Source organism: Grammomys surdaster, unplaced genomic scaffold, assembly GCF_004785775.1.
Source record: "Grammomys surdaster isolate TR1022 unplaced genomic scaffold, NIH_TR_1.0 271, whole genome shotgun sequence".
NCBI classification, from domain to species: Eukaryota; Metazoa; Chordata; class Mammalia; order Rodentia; family Muridae; genus Grammomys; species Grammomys surdaster.
Genome location: NW_021604712.1, coordinates 8633553 through 8657205, shown reverse-complemented (window position 1 = coordinate 8657205; position 23653 = coordinate 8633553). Strand labels below are relative to the sequence as shown.

Sequence of the window (23653 nt, the reverse complement as noted above, 5' to 3'; positions counted from 1 at the left end):
AAAAAAAAAAAAAAAAAAAAAAAAAAAAAAAAAAAAAAAGAATATTCAGTATCTAGGACAATGCAACACGCAAGCTAGAACCCTGATGCAAAGTGCTCTGCTGCCACCTACTGGAAGAGTCTGATCATGCACCAGTCAGTCATTCACTACAGGTGACTGAGCTCTCAGACCAAACTGATGGGTCTTATAGACAGATCGTACTGTTATTTAAAATAGATGAAGTAAAAAGAAAAAAATATATATATGATGTGACTGCTGGAGAGATGGCTCAGTGGTTAGGAGCTCTTGCTGCTCTTTCAGAGAACCTGGATTCAATTCCCAGCACCCGAATCAGGCAGCTCATAACCACCGGCTTTGTCAGCTTCAGGGGAACCAACGCCCTCTTCTGGTCTTAGCTGGGACTGCATGCATATACATAAATCCATATTCCATTTCCCCCCCCACACACACACTACAATGAAAAAAAAGTGTCTTTAAGGTATACTTGGCCACATATTTCCAGACAGTCCCTCTTGATCCTTCAGTGGATCTTGGGAACCCCTTCCTCTGCTTCTCCCACCTTTGAAGGTGCAGTATCCTTACCCACATCCTACAGTCATTCTATTTGACAAGTCAAGCTACAATGCTGTAACGAAGTTACCCCTGCATGTTTGGTCCTCACTGTTCATCTGTTACATTACAGTGCTACACTGAACTAAGAAAACACAGATTAACACACAGAGCAGTGATCTGACTCATCTCAGCACAAACCATTTAAATGAATTAAGCAACAGCATCAAGCAAAACTAGAAGGCAATAATGCATATAAACTGAAGCCTGTTGTCCCCAGGAAAAGGTGACAACATGAAACAAAAGGTCATGTGAGGGTGCAAATGCGATGCACTTCAGATCAGTCACTGAGTGCGGTAAGAGCTTACTTGCAGCGCCAGTAAAATCTGCAGGACAATGTCAAGTTTAGTGAGAAACATGTAACACCCATGCAAAAACCACTCGACTGGATTTCCTTAAGTTTCTTCATTGGTAACTGCAATTTCTCTTTATTACTGAGACTTCTGAGTGCTCTGCCTAAAATAAGAACCCCATCAAGCTTCTTCTGACTCCTTACCAGATACTCCACCCACCAGTGAGACCCACTTTAAACAAAGGGTAGCATATTGCAATCTAAACATATGGAAACACGAAACGTTTAAAAACAAAGACGAGTCACTGCTGTGGGTCTGTTTTCTAAAGGCTTTATCAAGTGGAAGTGTGATTTGTTTATCAAGTGCCCAGGGTGATGAGCTCCAAGAACTCACACAGTCACATTAACTAAAAGCACTCAACATACACAACTTTGTCCCCTCAAAGCTCTTCATGCCTTTTACAACCAACTTCCTACCTAGATTCTGGGAACCATGCAGATCGAAGACAAAAGTTTGCTTTCACAGGCTTTTACTAGCAAGGAGTCACTTGCAGAAGTGTGACTGGCTAACTTCACGTAGCACATGCTTCTGAGCAGGATTGACTTATATGCAATGTGAGGCTCTGGGAGCGATGCTATCACATCCATGTCTGTTTCTGTTTCTCTTTGTAACAGGAGAGAACTGCAGACTCTGATGTTAAGAGTTTAATTGTAAGAAGCTGCTGTGCCGCCTGTTGTCAGTGGCTCCCCTGCCTTCTGTCCTCGCCACTGATGTTCCACGGCATCAGAATCACTTTTAAGTTTGCCCATTAAGAGTGATGAGTTATGTGCTGTCAATTCAATTTCGGGGAACTAGATAACTGGCTTATTTATACATTTTCTTTATGGATTGCCTGTCAGTGTTTTCTCATTTCTGCTGGGATGTCCCATTATGGAGTTGTAAAGGTTCTTTACATATTTTGCACATGGGCCAAATACAGTATGTTTATTCACTGACTTATTTTTGCAATGCATAAACAAGCACCCCACCACTGATCTATACCCAGCTCTCTATTCTTGATTTCATCGACTTCCCTTTCTTTTTTAAAGCATTTCTTAAACTTTTGCTCTGCTGAGGAAAACTTTTCCCAACAGAACATGACATGTTTCCTTTTCTTCTAGATATTTTGCACTTTAAACCCTTAAATGTAGGCCAATGACCTACTACTAGTTAACATTTATGTATGGCATAAAGTAAGGTGAAGATTCATCATTTGGCTATCTGCTTGTTTTGGCACCATTTGTTAAAATACTTCCTTTATAAAATAGGGGGGATGGGGACAGTGAGGAAGTAAAGGTGCTTGCCAAGAGAACCCAATGACCTAAGTTCTAGTCCTAGATCTCACTGAGAAAGAAGAAAACGGACACCTAAGAAACTAGGATGTCTTCTGATCACTATGTGTACACGTATATGTGTATACACACACACACTATCCCCTCTGCTTATACAAACAGAAAAAATTTTTTTTCTCAGTGATTTATCCTGCCTTTGCTGAAATTCATTTTATCATCTAAGTGTAGTTTATTTCTGAACTATTAATTCTGTTTATCTTCCTAGTTGGGTATGGTGGCACAAACTCACAGATGGTGGCAGAAGGATGGCGAGTTTGAGGCCAGCCCAGGAACAGGTTCAAGGGCACAATACACTACATACCAAATTCTATGTCAATCAAGCTCTGGGCATGAAGCTTCGTGGCAGCAGGTTGTCCAGCATGCACATGGCCCTTAGTGCAACCCCAGCATACAGAAAAAGACACAACTGAACAAAAACAAGAGTTTTGACATATGCCAATTCCAGACTGTTTTAACTATTGTAGCTTTATAGGATGTTTGATATCAGGTACTGTTAACTCCTCCAACCTTTCTAAACATTACCTCAGCTAATATATTTTTAAAGTACATTATTATTTTCCTCATACAACCCTGGCCTAATTTTTACTGTTCTAATTCCACCAACTTTACAGATGGCAAACTGTCCCCAAATGATCTAATTAATACTAATTTTCTCATGTAAGGAACACAAAGACTTCTCTACTTATTTAGAACTTCTTTAATCCACTCAAACAATATTTTAGTATAGACTGAATATTTATTTAATTAAAATTACTATTAAAAACTTTAAATTGTTGCTATGATGAGCTACTACTTCATCCTCCAGATGTTAACTGTTGGCAGAACTTGAGTTTTGTAATTCTGGTCTACAGTCTAGTTCAATTCATTTTTTAGCTTTCATACATTACATATGTATATAAACACATATACAGACATGTATAAACATTAAGACAGTTTTACTTACATTTTCAATTTGCTATTATTAGTGTGTATGATACTGAGGAGACACATATGCCAAGGCATGCCTATGGAGGTCAACTTCCAGGAGTCAGTTCTTTCCTTCCAGGGATCAAATTCAGGGAATCAGGCTTATGCAGCAAGTTGCCTGCTGGGCCATCTTGCTGGCCTGTAACATTTTTACTTGTTCCTTTGCAATTGGTTTATTGTTCTTCTACTCCAATGGCGACAATACAAGAGCACATTGCACAAAAATAGTCAAAGTACACACTCCACTCAACACTGAGTAGGAAGTTAGCTGCAGCTTCTCAGGTCGCTTCCAAGCTGCAGTCTTGCATGCTCTGCCATCTTGAATGGGTAGTGTTGTCACAGGCTGTGAAGTGACACTTTAGCATTTATCTCTGATTCTATTAACTTAGCAAACAGCTAGCTCAAGGGTTGTGGATATTAAACAACCCTTGGATTTCTGAGATTGATGCTACATAGCCATGCTGCACACCCCTGCAGAATGTTACTGATGCTGCATATATAGATAGTATCTACCTAGAACCTGTCATAAGGCTCTGCAGTTTGTTTTCTGCCTGTGGCTTTGGTTTTGCAGCAGGACTTTATACACAGTGAAATTAGGAAGGAGTCCTTCCTCTAAAGAATGTGTGAAGGATTACTGTTTGTCCCAGCAATACACAGAAGGAGCAAAGCCTGCTGGGCCTGTAGCTTTCTTGGTAGATGTTTTAATGAGGAACTCAATTTTTCAACTCAATAAACAGTGACTAAGTCATTCTTTTTCTATGGTTCACATAGAAATTCTGGCAATTTGTGTCTTCCAAGGAATGGAATTCTCCTCCATGACATGAAGCTTACCACACTCCTCTTCTTTCTCTCTCTTTCTCTCTCTCTTTCTCTCTCTCTTCTCTCTTTCTCTCTCTTTTCTTTCTTTCTTTCTTTCTTTCTTTCTTTCTTTCTTTCTTTCTTTCTTTCTTTCTTTCTTTCTTTCTTTCTTTCTTTCTTTCTTTCTTTTTTTGTAACATCTACAGCATCCCAGAGTCTGTTCCCAGCCCTGAAACTGGCTATGGCTATTTTCAGTCTGGCTACAAAGTTTTCAATTTTATTTGACCTTTTCAAAGAATTACTTTTTCTTTTAGCTTCATCAATTTTGCTCCCTTTCTATTAGACTGGTTTTGTTTTTCCCTTTTATAAAATATTTTAATTTTTAATATTATCACAATTATATCATTTCCCCTTTCCCTATGCTTCCTCTAAACTCTCCCATACACCCTCCTTAGTATCTTTCAAATTTATGACCTTAAGTTTTATTATTGGTTATCACATGCATGTATGTACATGTATATACATGTATATTCCTAGATGTAATCTGCTCAGTCTGTGTATTACTTGTATGTATGTACTCTGGGCTGTCCATTTGGCATTAGATAACCAGCTGGTGTGCTCCTCCTAGGGAAGACTATTTCTCCTAATCTAGGCATTCCTTGGTTGCCTATAGCTCTTGGTGTAGGGTCGAGGCCTTGTGGTGTTCAGTCTACTTTGGCATGCCTGTTGTTGTTCTTACTAAGCTCATGTTTAGAGAGTCGTATTAGTGAGATCTTAAGGATGTGGCTTCTGATATTACTGGGAGACACAATCTTACAGCAAATTCCTGATCCTCTGGCTTTGTACAATCTTTTCAGATCCTCTTCCTCAAGATTCACTGAACCATGGATGGGAGAAGTTGTCCTGGAGATGTATCCACTGGGAGTGGAACCTACAACTTGTCTGTTGCAGAGAGAAGTTTCCTTGATGAGGGCGAGAACTATACTTACACTCATCTGTGGGCATGAGGACAAGGGCTTAAGAATTCAGTTAAGGACTACGCTGGTCTAGTAAAGTGGCAGTTATAGGTTCTCCTCTGAGATTGATAACTTCACTAGGTCTTGGTAGCTGGCTAGGTTTCCAGTACCCGGCATAGTTTCCCTCTTGTTGAATGGGCCTTAAGTCCAATTGGAGAGCTGTTGGTTACCATTAACGTATGCTTGCCACTACTGCTCCCTGAAGGTTATCAAGCCATGCTGGGCATTGTGTTTCACAGGCACCATAGCTGGGTAGGACTGTTGGTTACTTCCTTTTAGAGGCTTGTAGGACACCTGGTACCACAAGAGCTAGTTACCTCTCCTCTCAGAGAGGAGGCTTTCGGATCAGTTTCAGAACAGGGCTTCTGGACCCAGGTGTCTTCAGCAGTAAGACTTACCTTCTACCTCTGAGGAGCAAGCAAGAGTAAGAGCAATAGCTTATGATTTTTTGGGAGTCTTTCGAACAACCCTGAAAAATAACTCAAAAGACATTTCTCATGCCTGGTATCAGGTTTTTTGTTAGATTAGCTCTTGGAAGGAATACTATCAGCTCAGAAGAAAAAATTTCATTTAAAATATCTATGCATATTAACAGACAGATATATGTATTGTAGTTTCAGGTACACAGTTAATAGCATGATTCAGTATGACTTTTATAGACCTCTGTCATTATAACCTCCTCTCTCCTTCTTCTGTATTTCTCTTCCCCCTTCCTAATTACAGCCCTCCTTCCCTACTTAAACCATTTGTACCCCGCTCCTAATTACAGCTTCCCTCAACATTCAAACCATTTGTACCCCGTTCCTAATTAGAGCCCCATCTATCCCTATTCAGAGCATTGTACCCTGCTATTCCTCATCCACACCCAATCCCCCAGGAATGGGCTCCTCTTCCTTTCTTGGTTTCCGCATTGACTACAGGATCCATATTCACATATGAAGATTGGAGGGAGGAGCCTCCAATAAGAGAACATGTAACATTTGTATGTCTGAGTGTGGGTTACCAACTCAAAATGATCTCTTACAGTTTCATCTACTTGCCATGTTCATGATTGCAATTTTCTTTGCATACGAATGAGGTGAGAGTGTGTCTAGCTACTTCCATACTTCATTCTCCATTCATGGGTTGAAGACTTAGGTTGTTTCCATTTCCTATCTTTGTGAATAAAGCAGCAATGAACATGACTGCACAAGTCTCTCTAGATGCAGTCAAGTCTTTAGGGCATACACCAAGGAATGGGATGGCTAGGTCATAAAGTTGATTTCATTTTAGCTTTTAAAGAATTCTCCACACTGACTTCCATAATGGCCACACCAGTTTGCAATCCCACCAATGGTGAATGAAGATTCTCTTCACCTGCATCACAACCAGCATCTGCCTTCTATTGTTCTGCTGATTTTTGGCATTCTGGGGTAAGATGAACCTTCTAAGTCATCTTAACTAGTATTTCCCTAATTGCTAGGGGCAGCGAACATTTTCGGAGATTTTTCTTAGTTATTTTTGTTTCTTCCTTTGAGAACTCTCTGTTATAGCCTTAGGCACATTTTTTAAATAGGCCATTTGATATTTTTGTGTGTGTGTGAATTCTTTGTATATTCTGGGTAGTAATCCTCTGTCAGATGTACAGCTGGCTGAGATTCCCGTTCTGCAGGCTTCCTTTATCTTGGTTTTTCAAGATAGGGTCTGTCAGTGTAACAGCCCTGGCTGTCCTAGAACTGGTTCTGTAGACTAGGTTGGCCTCAAACTCACAGAAATTTGCCTGCCTCTACCTCCTGAGTGCTGGGACTGAAGACATGCACCAGCACCATCTGAACAGTTGTTTCTTTCTTTAACTGTGCATAACTTTTAAGTTTTATAAAGTTGCACGCCACTTTAAAATTGCATTGCCATTCAGAAAACCTTTTCCCATACCTCTATCACACAGGGTACTACTTGTTTTCTTCTAGTTGTTCAATGTTTTGGTCTTTGTTCCATTTGTAGTTACCATTTGCTGCAGTCTAACTGAATTATTGTGCATGTGGACATCCAGTTTCTCCAACACCATTTGTTCAAGATTCTTTCTCCAGTTTATGTCTTAGATATCTTTTTCAAACATTAAATGGCTAAAGTTATGATTTCGTTAGTACCATACTGATTTTATTACTACAGCTCTGTAATATAGTCTGAAGATCTGGCATGGTAATCACTTGCACTTTTTTTTCCAGATTGTTTTGGCTATATGGTTTCATATGGATTTTAGGGTAGTTTTTTCACTTTCTGTAAAGAACGAAATGGGTATTTTGATCAGTATTGCTTATCTGAAAATGGCTTTTCATAAAAGTCATTTTCACAATATTAATTTTACTAATCCATGAGCATGGGATATCTTTAATTTTCTAGTCTATCTCTTCAGAGCTATAAAGTTCTTCACTTCCTTGGATAAGTTTATTCCTAGAGAGTTTATTTTCTTTGAGACTATTTGAACGGAAGTGTGTCTCTGATCTCATTATGTTTGTTGGTGGTGTGTGGAAAGCTATTAATTTGTACAATTTGATTCTGTATCCTGTCACACTGATGAATTTGCTCATCATTTCTGGAAGTTTTCTGGTAGAATTTTGGAGATTGCTAATGAATGGTATCATGTCAAATGCAAATAGGGATAGTTTGACTTTCTCTCCCTGTTTGTATCCCTGTAAATTCTCTTCACTTGCCTTGTTGCTCCAGCTAGTACTTAAAGAACGATGTTGAAAAGGAGTGAGGGGACCTCCACATCTCATTCCTGCCTTCAGTGGGATTGCTTCAAGCTTTTCTCAATTGAGGATGTTGGTTTTCTCTGGATTTCTCATATACAGATCTATTATGTTGAGGAGTATTCCCTCTAGTCCTGTACTCTCTAGAGCTTTAATCAAAAGCGTGTTAAGATTTTGTTAAAGGCATTTCTATGTCTATTGAGATGCTCATGTCAATTGACTTGAAGTCTGTTTATGTAGTATATTATACTTATTGACCTGGCTTATGAACCATCTTGCATTTCAGGATAAAGCCAGTTTGTTCATGGCAGATAATCTCTGATGTGTGCCTGTACTCTGTTTTCAAGTACATTACTGACTTTAATTGAGGCTATGCTCATCAGGGATATGGGTCTCTAGTTGTGTTTTGTTGCATCTTTACCTGGTTTTAGTGTTAGAGTGATTCTGGCTTCAGAGAAGGCATGTAGAGTGCTCCTATTATTTAAATAGTTTAAAAAGGACTGCCTGTAGACCTTTCAATGTCTGGTAGAATTCTGCTGTGACTCTATCTGGTCCCAGATTTTTTTTTTTTTTAAAGCTGGAAGGCTTTATATTACATTTTCATCTCCTCATTTGTTACTGGTCTGATACAGGTTGTCTTCTTGGTTTAATTTTGGTGGTTTGGTTGAATCTAGAAATCCATCCATTTCTTACAAATTTTCCAGCTTAATGGAGTACAAGTTTATAAAAATACTCCCTGGTGATGTCTTAAGTTTCTCTTGGTATATGTTATGTCTTCCTGTTCATTTCTGATTCTGTTAATATCCGTTAGTTGGGCCAAGGTGCTGTTAATCTCATTTATTTTCTCTAAAAACCAATTCTTAGATAAATTGGTTATTTCTTTCATTGATTTCTATTATTTCTTGCCATTAACTGGCTTTGGATTTGGTTTATTATTTCCCCAAATTTTTTAGTTGGATCATTAATCATTTATTTGTGCTCAGACTATTTTCATGTGGGCATATAATGCTATACATTTCCCTCGAAGGGCAGCTTTATAGAAGTACACACTTCCCTCAGAGGACCACTTTGAATGTGCCCCAGAAATTTGGCTGCGTTGTGCTTTCACTTAGTTCCAGATACTTTTTTTTTTCTGAATCGTAATTTTTACTTATTCACACAGGGGTTATAAACAAAAAGGCAGGACGTGGGGAAGGGGATGACACCGGAGCGTGGGTGTTCAGGGGGAGTACAGATATCTTTCAGAACAGGGTATCGACTGAGTGAAGGTTCAGGGGACAGGTCACTATGACTCTGCCTATGATTCACTTGTCCTTATCTAAGTTGGTATTATCTGCCAAGTCTACCTATTTACAAGGTCTATGACTACTCAGGCTGGTAAATTTCCACAAAAGCTGCCTGTTTACAATAGCTTATAGCCATCTGCTTCAATGTTTTTCCACAGAGACCCAAGACTTGGTGTTAGCATACAAGTATGACAGGCCTATGGCTGATTTTAGGCCTTCAGTGTATAAGCAGGGTTGCCCCTGACATCTCCTCCCTTCTCTAAGTATAGAAGGGCTGTGGCAATTCTAATCTTGGGAAAGCGGGGATAGAGGCCTGACCTCCAGTAATTGAAGGGGACCTTGTAATGGCTCCAGTACCCCTGCCAGATGTCTTTTTCCTGGAAAGGGGATACTTTTGACATCAACCCCTAGGCAGTCAGGCTTGTCCCTCAGGGAACCCAGAGAGATATTTTTAACTTTTATTTATATTCCCTTGCAGTGCTTAGGCTCGCAGCCTAAGCAAGAATTCAGATACTTTTTAATTGTTCTTGATCTCTTCTTTCACACAATCATCATTCAGTAATAAGTGGTTTAACCTCGATGAGTCTGTGTACTTACAAGAGATTTGCTTGCTGTCAACTTCAAGTTTTATTGCAATGCCATCAGATAGATTACAGGGAGTTGTTTCAATCTTTTTGAATTTGTAAAAATTTGTGTGTGTGTGTTCCAGTATGGTATCTATTTTAGGAAAGCTTCTGTGTGTTGCTGAGTAAAATGTGTAGTCTTTGGTGCTCAGGTGGAACGTCCTGCAGGCATCTGTAAGCTCTTTTGATGTATGTCAATGAAGTCTGATGTTTCTGTTTACTTTTGGTTCAGACAATCTTCTCATTTATTGGAGAAAATGACATATTAAAATCACTTACTATCAGTGGGTTTATGATAACTTTTGAAAATGTTTGTCTTTAATCTAGTAGTACATTTTTAAAAAGTGAAATTGGGTGCACCAGAGTTCGATGCATGTATGTTTAGAGTAATACTGTCGTCTTGGTTAACTGTAACCATGATTAGAATGACGCATCCCTCTCTTCTGATCTGTTTTAGTCTAAAGTCTATTTTGTCAGATGTTAGGATAGTGCTTCCTGTTTGCTTCTTGGTCTCAACTGACCAGAGTCCTTTTGTCCATCCTTCTAACTGTAAGGTGATGCCTCTCTTCAAAGCTAAGACGTGGTTTTTGTAGAGAATAAATTGATGGGTTTTGGTTTTTGAAGCATTTAGTAAGCCTGTGTCTTTTGATTGTAGACTTGAGGTCATTCATATTTAGAGCTATTATTAAAATACGTGTTAATTGTGGACATGTCGTTTTTGAATTTTGGCATGGTGCTCTCAGTGGTAGTTTGTGGGGTTTTGCTGATGATGGCTTTGCATTTCTTTCTACAGTCTCTCTTCTATGTTCATTCCTCTCTTCAGTCTAAATATTGTTCCCTGTATTTTCTTTAGGTTTTGTTTATTGGATATATTTTTTTTTAGGCTTTTTATATTATGGAAAGTTTTTCTTCTTCCCTCCTTTTTGGTGGGTATCTGCTGTCTATCATTCTGGGCTGGCAGATACAGTCTTTAAGGATTTGGAATGTGTTCTCCAGGCTCTTGGGGCTTTTAAAGTTTCCACTGAGAAATCAGCTGTTATTCTGAGTTTTCCTTTATATGTGACTTGAATTTCCTCTTGAACCTTTCAGTACGCTTTCTATGTTATATATGCTTAGTTGGTGTTTTAACTATGATAAGCTGTGGGGATTTTCTTCTCTGGTCTTGTCTATTTGGTCTTCTGTATGCTTCTTGTATTGGTATGACTGTGTCTTTTCCTTAGTTTGCAGATGTTTTCTTTTATGATCCTGTTGAAAGTTTTTCTCCCTTATCTATGCCTACATTTCAAAGGCTTGGGGTTTTTCATGGTGTCCCACATTTCCTGTAGGTTGCTTTTCCGGTTTGCTCGTCCTAATATGGTGTCTTCTGCTTGATTCACCTGACGTGCCAGGCTTTCCTCTGAGTGTGCAGTTGGGTTGCTTAGGTTAGTTGATCCCATCATCAGTTTCAGCCTGAGTTCTCTGTCTTCTTAGTGAATTCCAGTCTCAAACCCTGGGTTGCACTTGTCATCCCATCAGCCTTCTGTTATGGTTTCTTTGGATCTCACTCAGATAATTATTTTCCTTAAGCTGTTTCCTTTTCTCCTTAATTTCACTGTGTTGCTTGCAGCTTCTTAAAATCCTTGAATTCTCTGATGAAGTATATAACTCTTAAATTCCGTGTCCTGATGTTATCATTGGCAAACATTTCCACAGGACTGTTGTACAGCTTGATTGTTCACTGTTGTTATTTTTGAGATGAGTCTGGGCATATAGACTTCTAAGTTTGATAGGAAAGGCTGGGGAAGAAGAGAGGATGGACAGGCAAGTTGGACCTAGAGGTTGGAAATGGCTTGGGTGAAAAGTGGAGAACAGAAGGGACTGAGATGGTGTTCAGGATGGACCTCCTGGTCCATGAGGTGGCATGATGGGAAGGTGGCATGATGGGAAGGTGGCATGACGGGAAGGTCAGGAAGACTTACCAGTCCAGACCCCTGGAGAATGATATGGCTGGGTGGAGAGGTTCTGGGCTTTTTTGTTTGTTTTATCTTGTATTTTTATCCTGTCACTCTGGGTTTAATTCTAATAGCTTAAAAACTATTTTAATATAAACTCCTTCCCATGTGCTATACACACAGACAGACAGATGGATATATACATACACACACATTCTCTACTTTTCTCTCTAAAGATAAATAATAGTTTTAAACATCTTTTAGGTCATTGCCAATAATGAAATGAGCAAAAGAAGAAAAATAACACGCACACACACACAGACACACACACAGACACACACACACACACAGAGTGAGAGAGAGGTATAGCATTTTTATGTAGAAAATATTTCCTGCTTTTAAGACTCTATCCTTGGAATAAACTAATAAAAGTTATTACACAATCAAGTTTAAACTAAAAGGTTCACTGGGCAAAAGCATGTCCCACTTTTGAGGCCTTGATACATACTGCCGAGTAGCTTTCCACAAGTGTTCCCGCTACTCCACCTAGGACTGTTTGCAAACCTTTCATTTCTACAGCTAAAGACAGCTCTTCCCACTGCACCCTGGGTTGTCTTGGGACACTAGACACTACCTTCTCTCTGCTTATTTCCATGTGTCTATCAAGGAGGTGCTGTCTGCATTACTGAGGGGACCTGGCACTGTCCTCTATATCCTTAACTTCCATTACTTCAGGCAAGGCTTCCTGATCAGTTCACAAGCTCACTGTACCTAAAGATGAGCAAACGCACAATTACAGCCACTCCACCGTACTTTTTGAAATGTGCAACGTGGTGTTGGAACTTGTAGAAACGTTCAATAGGATATGAAAAGTGTAATAAGAAGTTTCTTATAACTTCTGCCTTTTCAAGACACTCTTAATCCACAAGTTCCCTCCTGACACTTGGAAAGAATACCACAATTTTTGATTGATTATTACTGTGGTTATATACACATGCCTGCCACACAGGATGAGAGCAACTCTGTAGAGTTCCTTCTCTCCTCCCACATTACACAGGTTCTGAAGGATAAACGTAGGCTGACATGTTTGCACGGCTCACTGCTGAGTCCAACTACCAGTATTTGTCCAGTGGTAATATACAGCCATTTGTGTTAAAATTCCCAAGTTTTCAGTATTTTGAAGCAGTATGTAAGGGAGCACAATGTCACTTACCCATGCCGTGACACTCTGCACATGTGACTTCTAAGCACTTGAGATGTGGCCTGTCCTTAAACTAAGGATGGGATCTGTCTAGTTTCACTGAAATGCAATAGCCTCTCATACTACAGATAGCAAGTGGGCCTCGCCCCTACCCATGCTCTTGTGTTATGCAACTCAAACACAGATTTGTTATTTTAAGCAAACTTGGATTCCCTCTTGGCAGCATAGCTGTTTCCTAGCAGGTTCCCTCCCAGGGTCACATCACTCCCTTGACCCTCTGTCATGCACAAGCAGCCTCTTGGTCCTGAGTTTACTAGCTCTGTGTGATCACTGTTGGTTGGTATTACCATGTGGCTATATGGATTTGATAGATAAAACTGCATTTTGTTTTAACTGTGTCCTTTCATGTGTGAATATTTAAATAAACAATTTCTGGTTGTGTCAGTGGCTTAGGTTTCTACATCTTTTTTCTTATATTCTGCCTGGCTACCCCTTTTGCCTGCTTCCTGGTGTAGCTTTGCCATTTCATTAAGTGGTGAGAGTTCTCCCTTATTGTCAGACCTCAACCTTGAGTCGCTTAGTTTGCTCGAAGCATAGCTCACCTGCTCTTCTTGCTTTAGGTCTTGGGCCCTTCTGCTGAGCTCTGTAACTAGAGAATGTCCTACAGCCCAGTCTGCTCTTCTCTGTCTTCCCCACCAAGCCCCATCCCCAGAATAAACTGCTGGGCAAGTTCCAACCATACTCAATTATTTCAGTCCCAATGTCAGTGTCCTGCACAAGTAGAATATCCCACACCATGTTTCCAGCCCTCCTTCCTGCTTCACAACTTTCAAGAACTCTACTCCTGTTCTGCACCCTGGAGAGATCCTGGACACACTCACCATACCTCACACACAAAGAAGGCCTTGCTGCACAGAACACTTGGCTCTCTTGGAAATGCCTCTCTTCTTTTCTAAGCAATATACAGAGAACCATAGTTTGGATGATGGTTTGGAGCCTAGCTCCATGTTTATCAAGATGGAAGACTTGGGGTATTTAAGTTACATTTGCTTCTATGGCTTGTTTTCCAAGGGGAAAATGAAATGTCACTCTCTTTAGAGTTGTGAAACAAGGTACACTCTCAGCCATCAGGAAACATTGCAATTGACCTAGCCACCTGCTGGGCTGTGACTTGCTGGAGCCCTTTACTACTGCGGCTGTGCTGAAAGCACGGCCTGGCAGACATTAGGTGCTTAGCAGCATTTTCTGAGTATGAGTGAATGCTTTATCAGGAACAAACAGCCACTTTATATACCTCGAAGTCCTGTCACATACACGGAGGGAGCACAGAGAGCACAGAGTGCCAAGTGAATCCGTTCCTTCCGATTCTTTCCTTCTTCTCCCCCATTTGATGATTTGGAAAAGCAGCTATCATGAATTTAGGTCTAATCCTAACCCAACTTTTGAAATTTTTTTTTTTAAAAGAAATGATGAGTCTTATCTCATGAGGTCAGGATACAGTCATTTTACTGGTGTTTGTTTTCTTTCTCACTGGGAGCAAACATGGATTCCGTTCTTCCTTCAGGGGACATCATGTGAACAAGGACTACAGATGCTGAACAGGATGCTAAAATTGTTCACCATGCTTATGACTGGTGCTGCAGTATGGTCCAGGGAACAGTATTACACAGGGGAGAGGACATCATACAGGGCCCAGCAGGAGCATCTAACAGGAACAAAAATAAAGTTCTCACCTGACCTAATCTAGCGGAAGCAGGTAATATCTCTGAGAAAGTACTGAAGACTTAAAGGGGAAGCAGTCATGTGCACGGAAAAGTGGACCACGGTAGAGGGAGCTTTACGATGACCTCTGTGGCTAAGCCGCTAAGCTCAGAGAGCCTAACCAAGAAGGTAGAGGGTTGCTGCATAGAGCTGCAGCTGCAGGACTCAGAGGCCCTGACGGACATGACGGACTAAGAACAAGTAAGTCCCTACTGGATTTAATTTCCATTTCTACTTGTAAGTGTCACATTATTTGGAGACTGGGTGGGAACTGGGCAATATAATGTGAAAATCAATCCAGAATGGTGAGGAAAGAGGTTTCCCCCCTAAGGAGTGGGACAGTGGCTCCATGAAAGGAAGAAGAGAAGAGACAGACAGCTATGAGGAGAGGAAGAATCCAGAATCTCAAGCAATAGGTCACATCACAGGTGAGGACAGAAGTGGGTAGCACAGTCCAGAGATTCCTGCATGGCACTCCTAGACTGCAGGGCCATTTAGAGATGTGCCTGGGCATTACGTGGAGGATGTGCTACTCACTGAAGCCTCACCCATGGCCATGGCAGGGGTTAGCGGGTAGGAGTTTCCTTCTTACCTAACCTTTTCAAACTTGTTTTACAGTTTGCCATGAGGGAGACAAGGAGGTGCATTCTCCAAATCTCTTCTCAGGAGGGTAATGTTCTCACAGAACAATACAGACAGCATTGCACTGACCCTGGCCCAGCAGTGCCCAGCCATGAGGAAAGAAGGGAAGTTTGGGCAACCTTTGTAGGAAGGAGCAATGATATTGTACATTCTCATGCACAAACACCAATTCTGGGCAGACTGGTGATCCAAGTACCACAAAATCTGGAGAAAAAAATGCAGGCAAATAATGACCCTTCACTATGAAGTGTTTACTAACCAAGACCCAACAGACACAAAGCCAGAAGGCAAGAGCGAAATAGAATGTGCCCAATTTATGAGAGCAATAGGAACGTGAAAATGCTACAAGCTAGGAGAAAGGTTTGCACCCGGAGCTACAAAGGTGGGCACCTGAACAACCCTACAAGTAAGGAAGAGGACAAGCTCAGCTTGATGCAGTTTGATATTCATGTGTCATCTTGGGAAAGGCAAGCACATCACACAAGTAAGAGCCAGCCACCTGGCAATACGCTGCTGAGAGAAGTGGCGGAGGGCACTGTCCCACCCAGTCCCAGGAGGCCACAAGAAGGAACTGCAGGCTATAGGGAAGAAAATGTGTCAGCATCCATAAAATGTTATTTGTTTTGGCAAGTACTTCTACGATTTATGGGAGAAACTCTGACAAAAGTGATAGAGAGAGAGAGAGAGAGAGAGAGAGAGAGAGAGAGAGAGAGAGAGAGAGAAACAGAAAGACAGAGAAGACCAGTCAAGGACACTCCCTGCTATTCAGGCCCTAGCAAAAAAATGCCAACAATTTCAAATGTCCCCCACACTGGGAGCTAAGTGCAAATCAATTGCACCCGAACAGTGGAATCTGAGGCTTAACTACGTCCTGATAAGGAATTATCTCGACGAAGCTGTTACATGACAAACGTCAAGACACAGAACATAACATTAAACAGAGGAGTGGGCTAGAAGGAAAAGGCTGGAAACAACTTAGGCCTCAGTGCACAGGCTATTTCTGCAGCTGCAGAAGAAGCCAACAAAAGCCAGTTTCTGGAAGGAGAGTCTGGTATAAAGAACAGCTAGTGGCCACCTCTGGGCGCTGTCAATAGAATATTTACTTTGGGTTTTAAGCAGGCAGATTATGCACTACTTTCTCAAAAGTCTGCTGAGAAAATTTTATGCTTTCTAAAACACTAAGATGAACAAAGCTGAAAGAATAACCAAATGATAAATGACAAATGATGTTTATTTGAGTGACTACTCACTGAAGATAACAGGGTAAGGCTGAACGTATTACTAACAAAACTCACCAAGGTTCCTTTCTATAGTAGTAACAGTTACTCTAGAAATGAACTGTGGGACTGAACACACAACTCTACAAATGGACTAAGTAGCACTGTGCAGTGTGGATCCAGGAATGGCAGAGTTCACTGAGTGCCTGTGTGTACACCACATGTGCTCAGGAACACACACACACACACACACACACACACACTTTCCTTAAAAGCATTAAGGCTTGAACCCTAGGCTTCCCACAGTCTACCGCACAGCCCTCTTCAGCCCTGTAGATGATCATTCACGGGGTGGAGGAGAGAGTGCTGCTCAGGAACTGTAGCCCGTAAGTCAGATGAGACTCTGCAGTGGGATTTTCCTTTTCTCCCTTATCACTCACTGACAAAGACACAGACGTCTGACTGGAGCACAGCCCCAGCTGTGACAGTTTTCTATGACTGCTCATGCACTATAACAAAAATGTGTCCTAAAGCTGAGTGAAAAACTGTGGGAAAACAGTTGTGCTATGTGTAGACTAAAAACTACGTGAAGCACAATTTCTACAAGCATGCTATTAGTATCCAGAAGACTAAGCACCCAGATTCACTCATGGCCAGAGATTCCTCTGAGTAGTGGCAGGCAAGAGCTGAGTAGGTCCAACGGGATTTGGTGTCTGTCCGAAACTTATCTGAAGATGTGTTTGCCTTATGGAGATAATACTCATGCATTAACTCTCTGAGCGTACTCTTCTCTAAGGGAGGATGACAGAACTGGACAGCAACAGGACTCAGCAAAATAAGCAAATACTAGTTCTGATCTTAGTCTTAATTTTACCAGGTAAAATTATGGGCATTCCACTTATATCCCTCATTAACTTCAGAACTGAGGTCTGTAAGTTAAAAGGTGAAATGACATGTAAGATAGCCATAAGTGAGCACAGGCCAGTGAACATCTGGACTCTGTCCACAGTCAACGACTTAGGGCATAAAAGTCCCATTTCAGGCCATTGAGACACAAGATTCCCATTGGGCTTGGATTTAGGCTTATCTTGGAGTCAGACTATGATGGTGGCCTTAGCATTCATACAGTCCTGTAACTCACATGGCCTGTCTGAGAACTGTGGAACGTCTAACATCTTCTGTACTTTAGAAGGCAAGCAAGTCTGGCCAGTCTTTTAACAAAGTACACTCCTAGAATAAAAACAAGTAACTGGTGATGAGCAACCCAGGGCTGAGAGTGGCCCAGGCAAGCTGTTCTACGCCCTAATATAACGTAGACAGAAATGATATCTCACACACACACACACACACACACACACACACACACACACACCCCTCCCCCTCCTATCTTCAGGGCAAGAATGAAGTTGAAATTCACTGGTGAGAGGAATCAATTGAGAGGATTAGTGCTAAAGTTTTATAGACATGGCTAGTTTTCTGAAGAAGACATATGAAATGGCAAATGTGATCACCAACCAAGTCTGTCTACAGAATCAGACCTCAGATAAGCAGCCTTCTTGCACATGTAGATACCCTGTAAGTTTTAGAAAAGTCAGGATATCCAAAAGAACAAGAAGAGAAACCATCCAAGAGGCTAAGGAAGGTATGTTTAAAGGGACCTGTGCTAGACTCCTCTGTTTGAGCAATTTCGAAAACGGGAAACCTGGGCAACTCCCCCATGGCAGACACCACAATCACTTCTGCTTCTGACACCCAAGTGGCAACCGGCCCCAATAAGGGCTCTTGGTTGAAATAATCTGGGGTGGCCTGACTGTCTACAGAAATTACATGTGCCAGGGTAAAGTTCACTCAACAGTCTGGTTTGAAACAAAACTCAGTGTTTTGTTGACAAACATCTTTGCAAAGAGGAGAAGATAAGACACTGAACAGCAATGCAAGCAAAGCATTAAAATCCACTTGCAAATGCACACAAGTGCATTTCCACAAATGCCATCACATGTTTCTCCTTGCATCCAGTGAACTCACCTCCGTGTTCCAGAAACACTCGGACACACCTCTCTTTTCCTCTTGCTGCAGAGAAATGGAGCAAGGTCCAGCCATTAGCATCTCGGCCATTTGGGGAATAGCCTTGTTCCAACATCTTTCGTACTGTGTGAACATCCCCGGCCGCCACTGCAGCCTGGATCTGCAATTCTTCCTGGAGCTCAGGGTTCCTCCGGCAGTGGTGGTGTAACATCCTAGCGGAGTCTGTTTTCACCAACCAGACATTAGGTCACAGGCGGCAGCCTTTCGGGAAGGGAGAACACATGCAATTTAGAATGCGTGGCTCTTTACACTGTGCTCACTGACCACGACACAACTGTTCGCTTCCTAAACTGGTACAGTAACAGACAGCAGCTCAACAAGACTGGCTAACAGGCATCTGCTGTTATTAATTGAAAGAGAAAGCTGGGCAGAAACCCCCCACCTACCCCCCCCCACACACACATAACAGAAAAATGTTTTCTGTGTCCTTTTGAAAACTTGAAACTACATTTGATGATAACAGCTCTATTTTAGGTAAACTGGGAGGTGGCATCAGGAAGCTAAGACGGCAGCAGCAGAGGGGCCGCAGTCGCACTAGTCTTGGGAAGTCTGACTTATATGTTGCACCACCCAGATGGAAGTCACAAACTACTCAAAGATTTTATCATAGTCTGAGTTAATAAATGTGGGGTACCAGAAAACAGCTGATTAAAGCCCCGAAGAGAAACTGAAAAGCCAGTCTCTGACCTAATCCACACCAGCATCTTATTTTTTAATGCAAGGTAACAAAGCATCAGGGTAGCAGGCTGAGTGAAGTAACTGGATAAGGTAGATTATATTTACATGCGTGTGCGTGATGCGTGCGTGTGTTTTTCTTTTTCTCAGTTTTCCTACCTTGGGCTATCTGATCATGATGCTTGTCTTCTCTTTCGCTGTCATATTCTTTTAAAACATGTTTTTTTTCTAATTTCGGTACCAGCAGTTTTCCTTCATTAGTACTCTAAGTAGCATGCTAACTAAATAACCTGTTGATTAACCACATGATGACCTGACTTCAGTGGACAGTAGTGCTGGGGACTGCATACCCTCTTCAGGCCATGGGGAAGTATGTCCTCCAACCCAGCAGACAATGAGCTTGTCCAAGCACACAGGGAAGCCCAAAGGAAAATGGCTACTTCTCATGCCGGGTTACCAGCCTGTCTGCAAGCTCTGAAGCATTTGAGATAAACACAGAAACCCAGACTGATAACACCTTAGGAAGACATTCCAAATGGGCTGCTTTGTAAGAAGCAATTAGACTAATCTCCTGGTTTGTAACCTCCATTTCTATAAGTAAATTTGTTTGAAAGAAAAAATGAGCTAAAGCCCTTTGAAGACATTCTGTTCTCATATGTAGGTTAGACATCTCGGGATAATTTTGCAACCAATACTTTTTCTTGCAAAATTTCTCATTATGGACTACACACAAGAAAAGTAAGCCTACCTTAGTGGAGCCAAAACAGGCTGGGAACATAAACATCTGATGTGCTTTCACATGTAATAATGACATCATTATAGTCTCAGCAACATCACTCAGTGACATAATTTAAATATCAAGCTATTACCTCAAATAGCTGTTTCCTCAGAGAAAATTGGGAAATGAGAAATTTCTTGATAATTTGTTCTCTTAATAAACAAGTTTCCTTTTGATTCTTCACTTAATTACTTCCTTGATATTCAGTCTCTTGGCTTAGAAATTTGACATAAAAATACCTTTCAGAATGGGTTTCATGTTAGTTTCAGTGCTATAAGAGACAGTATCAAAACTCATCAGCACACTGACGGAGCCCCTCCCTGTGCACTCAGACCACCATCTTTAGCAGAGCGCCTTTGAAAACTTTGATTTATTTTACTATTCTTTTTGAGTCAGTCTTATTTAGCTCCACCTGGCCTCCCAACTTGCTGTGTAGCCCAGGGTGGCCCTGTGTAGCCCAGGGTGGCCTTGAGCTCTTGATCCTCCCCTCTCTAGCTACCAAGTGTCCACATCACAGGTATGTGTCACCATGTTGCCTCAGAGTAAGTTCTGTGGGTACTGTTAGGTGTTCTCCTCTGTAGCTCTCACCTTATGTTTTTAGACAGGCTTGGCTTTTCCATTTCCACTAGGCTGGCTGTCTAGCCTTCATGATTTTCCTTGTCTCTGTGATCTGGTGTGGGGGCTACAAATGTATACCCTATGGGACCCCATGGAAGAGTCCATCCTGGCTTTTCCCTGAGTAGACGGAGATCGGAACTCAATCGTCATGCCTGTGCTGAAGCACTTTACCCACTAGGCCTCACCCAGGCTCTACAGGGAGTGTTTAAGTAGGAAACTATCTTTATACTTGAAAGGGGTCTCCTCTATAAGAAAAAGACTGAAGAAACGTCAAAATAAACTTAGGTCTTTCTTTCAGTGCCTGCTACACTAGTTTATTCTTTAAATTACTATTTTACCCATTCATTTCTGTGCAACTCTATTCTATTAGGGCTAGGGACTGAACCCAGAGCCTTAAGCCTGCTAAATGCATACTCTTCTTATTCAGCTACAGCCTCAACCAACTCCTTAGCAGATTTCAAGAAGAAAAATAAAAGTTATATGGGATTTTCCTCAAAATAGCCTAAGAGGCTGATGACTCTAGGTCACCTTACCTAACAGAAGAATGTCTCTTCTCTCGGTAGACAGGGTGTCTAACAACCATGGCGTGCATGCAGCATGGTGGGAGGGGTTCCCAGTGTGTCCCGGCCTCAACGGAGTAGTCTTCTTCACCTACAAACAAATCCAATCACAATCATGGGACTTTCCTAAAATAACAGAGAAGCACAGCTGTCTGTCGTTTACTTTCTGATGACTTTATGTTTCAGGAGTTTATGACAAATCGACAGAGAGAACTCAGAAGAGGTTTTGGAGAAAATGATCTTGTTGCTCACAACAATCTCTAAGATGCAATCAAATATGATTTCTTTTTCGGATTCTGTGCCCTTTTCCCCCCACTCCCAGCTTCTTGAAAAACAATAAATAAAGAAAATAACAAATCCCACATTTGGAATTTTGCTACAAGCTAAGAATCTTATTTTTTTCTGCTGAGAATGTCTCTTCAGGCCTGCTTCCTTTACTTTTTAAGGATACCATCAGTCACCTGCTCTTTAACTAAAAGGGGAAAAAATGTGTGCATTCAATGCAGCAGCTGCCCGGGGCCAAGAGTAAAGTATGATAACTAAATGGGGCTTATGCCTTTGAATAGTGGCTCTTTCTATGCCTTAAAGGCACCCAGTAATAACATTTACATACCCACAGCAAGTTAGTTAAAACATTAACTAGCCAGAGGTTTTACTACCTTCTCTATATGAATTCTTAAAGAACAAAACAATAAAAATCCAAACTCTTTCTACAATTAAAACAAAAACAAAAAATCTTTCCCCATTCCAACTGAATCCCAGCTCCATACACTCCATTCAGGTTGAGGATATAAGAGACTCCCCTACTGGGAGACCTGAAACCCCTTCTGGAGGTGGGGGACTGAGCCCTTAGAACTTAAAGGTTCAGACAAGGAAATGGACAGGCCACCTGCCAAGCTGACCTGTGCAGGGGAAGAGTGGCAGCGGTGGCCTGCTGGCTGTGCAAGGGGACATTAGAACAATCCCTGTCTGCCTTTTATGTTCTTCATGTTTTATTTTTCCTTGTCTGAAGTCTTTAAGACAGGCAAAAATGTTGGCCTGAACATGGAGCTCAAGTCTGAGTGCAAACTGTGCCTATTATTTCCAAATAAATGGAGTAGACATGGTCAGAACAACTCCTTCAAAGCCAAGTATAAATACCACGGAAGAATCCTTGCAGAAACTAAGACTGGGGCAGAAGTCTACAGCGTGACCCCGGAGCATCTTACAATGCCCGAAGGCAAGGAAGTGCTCAAAGCAAGCCATAGCCACTGGGACAAAGGAGCCAACTTCACAGATCTCAAGGACCAGAGACTACAATCACTTCTCACCATGATGGCATATACATGTCAAGAGTAAACAGCTATATGGTACCCAGCACTAAGCCCTCCAGGTTCCAGGCTGGGGTCACACAGACAATCCTGGTCCTGGTTAAAATCATTGTGGGGGAAGAACTGGCAGGCAGGAGCAGGGTGGGCGGTGAGAATTTCACAGAAGGCAAAATATACAGGTATGAAGCTTTCAAAAAACAAACTTAATTTCTTAAAATGAAAACCAATATCAAACACCTTACTTCTAAGTGTGTCTTCAGTATTCTCTGCCTCCCTAGGATCATGAAAATGCCCCAATGTGGCTTCAAGCCTTTAAGAGTCCTTGCAGATTTCCAGTGGTCTCCAAATTCCCATCACCACTTCCACAGAGACAGCTGGGCATGACAGAGAAGAAACATGAGAGGTGGGAGCTGAAGCAAGCATGAAACAGTATTCACTAATATAAGGAAAAGGCAGGGTGTTAAGAGATGAAAGGATCACATTATTTCTCCCTGCAAGAAAGGTAATAATGTCACAGCTCCCTGTGACTTTAATGGGACAAGGAGCTAGCCCCTAAGTGCCTAATGTGTGCTCAGCACAGCTCAGGACTTCCTAAAATAGACAGCCCTGTACATTTAAAATGATATTTTAAAATATTTTTAATTTGTAAAAGAAAACCTTTTTTTGTTTATGCCTGAGTGCCTACATGTAAGTAGGTGCACCAAAGGCATGCCTGGTGCTAGAGGAGACAGCAGCAGGTTTCGGATCCCCTGGAGCTGGAGTTGTGTGTAACCCTGTGGGTGCTGAGAACTGAACGGGGTCCTCTGCAAGAGAAAGACATCTCTCTGACAGCCTCTTAAAATGACACTTTTAAGGATATAAGATATTTTAGGATATTTTTTCCTCTTCTGATAATACCATGGACTTATAGATAATCATAGATTTTTTTAAAGTGAAAAGTCACTCCTTGCATGCATGTGCTATAACAGCATCAACACGTGTGTACCCTGTACATATAATCTCTGTTGCCTGCACCATTGTAAATTATATAGGGCAATGATTAAAGTAGCCCCAAAGTCCGAGGTATCAGACTAGCAGTGAATTTTTTTCTTGGGGTTACTCCAGTACACATAAAGAGAGAGAGAGAGAGAGAGAGAGAGAGAGAGAGAGAGAGAGAGAGAGAGA

At 41.4% G+C, this 23653-nt stretch overlaps 1 protein-coding gene across 2 annotated transcripts in view; it reads right to left on the bottom strand.

Moving 5' to 3' along the window:
• Asb7 (ankyrin repeat and SOCS box containing 7) overlaps positions 1-23653 on the bottom strand; it is a 43453-nt gene that overhangs the window by 14677 nt on the left and 5123 nt on the right. Inside the window, exons 3-5 of one of the 2 annotated variants that reach the window (XM_028776729.1) lie at positions 22732-22863; positions 21153-21270; positions 18489-18749 (exon numbers count right to left, since the gene is read on the bottom strand). In XM_028776729.1, coding sequence (XP_028632562.1) covers positions 18489-18699 — 211 coding nt within the window. In that variant the 5' untranslated portion in view covers positions 18700-18749; positions 21153-21270; positions 22732-22863. The remainder of the gene's footprint in view (positions 1-18488; positions 18750-21152; positions 21271-22731; positions 22864-23653) is intronic. The other variant, XM_028776728.1, reaches the window with a different exon arrangement.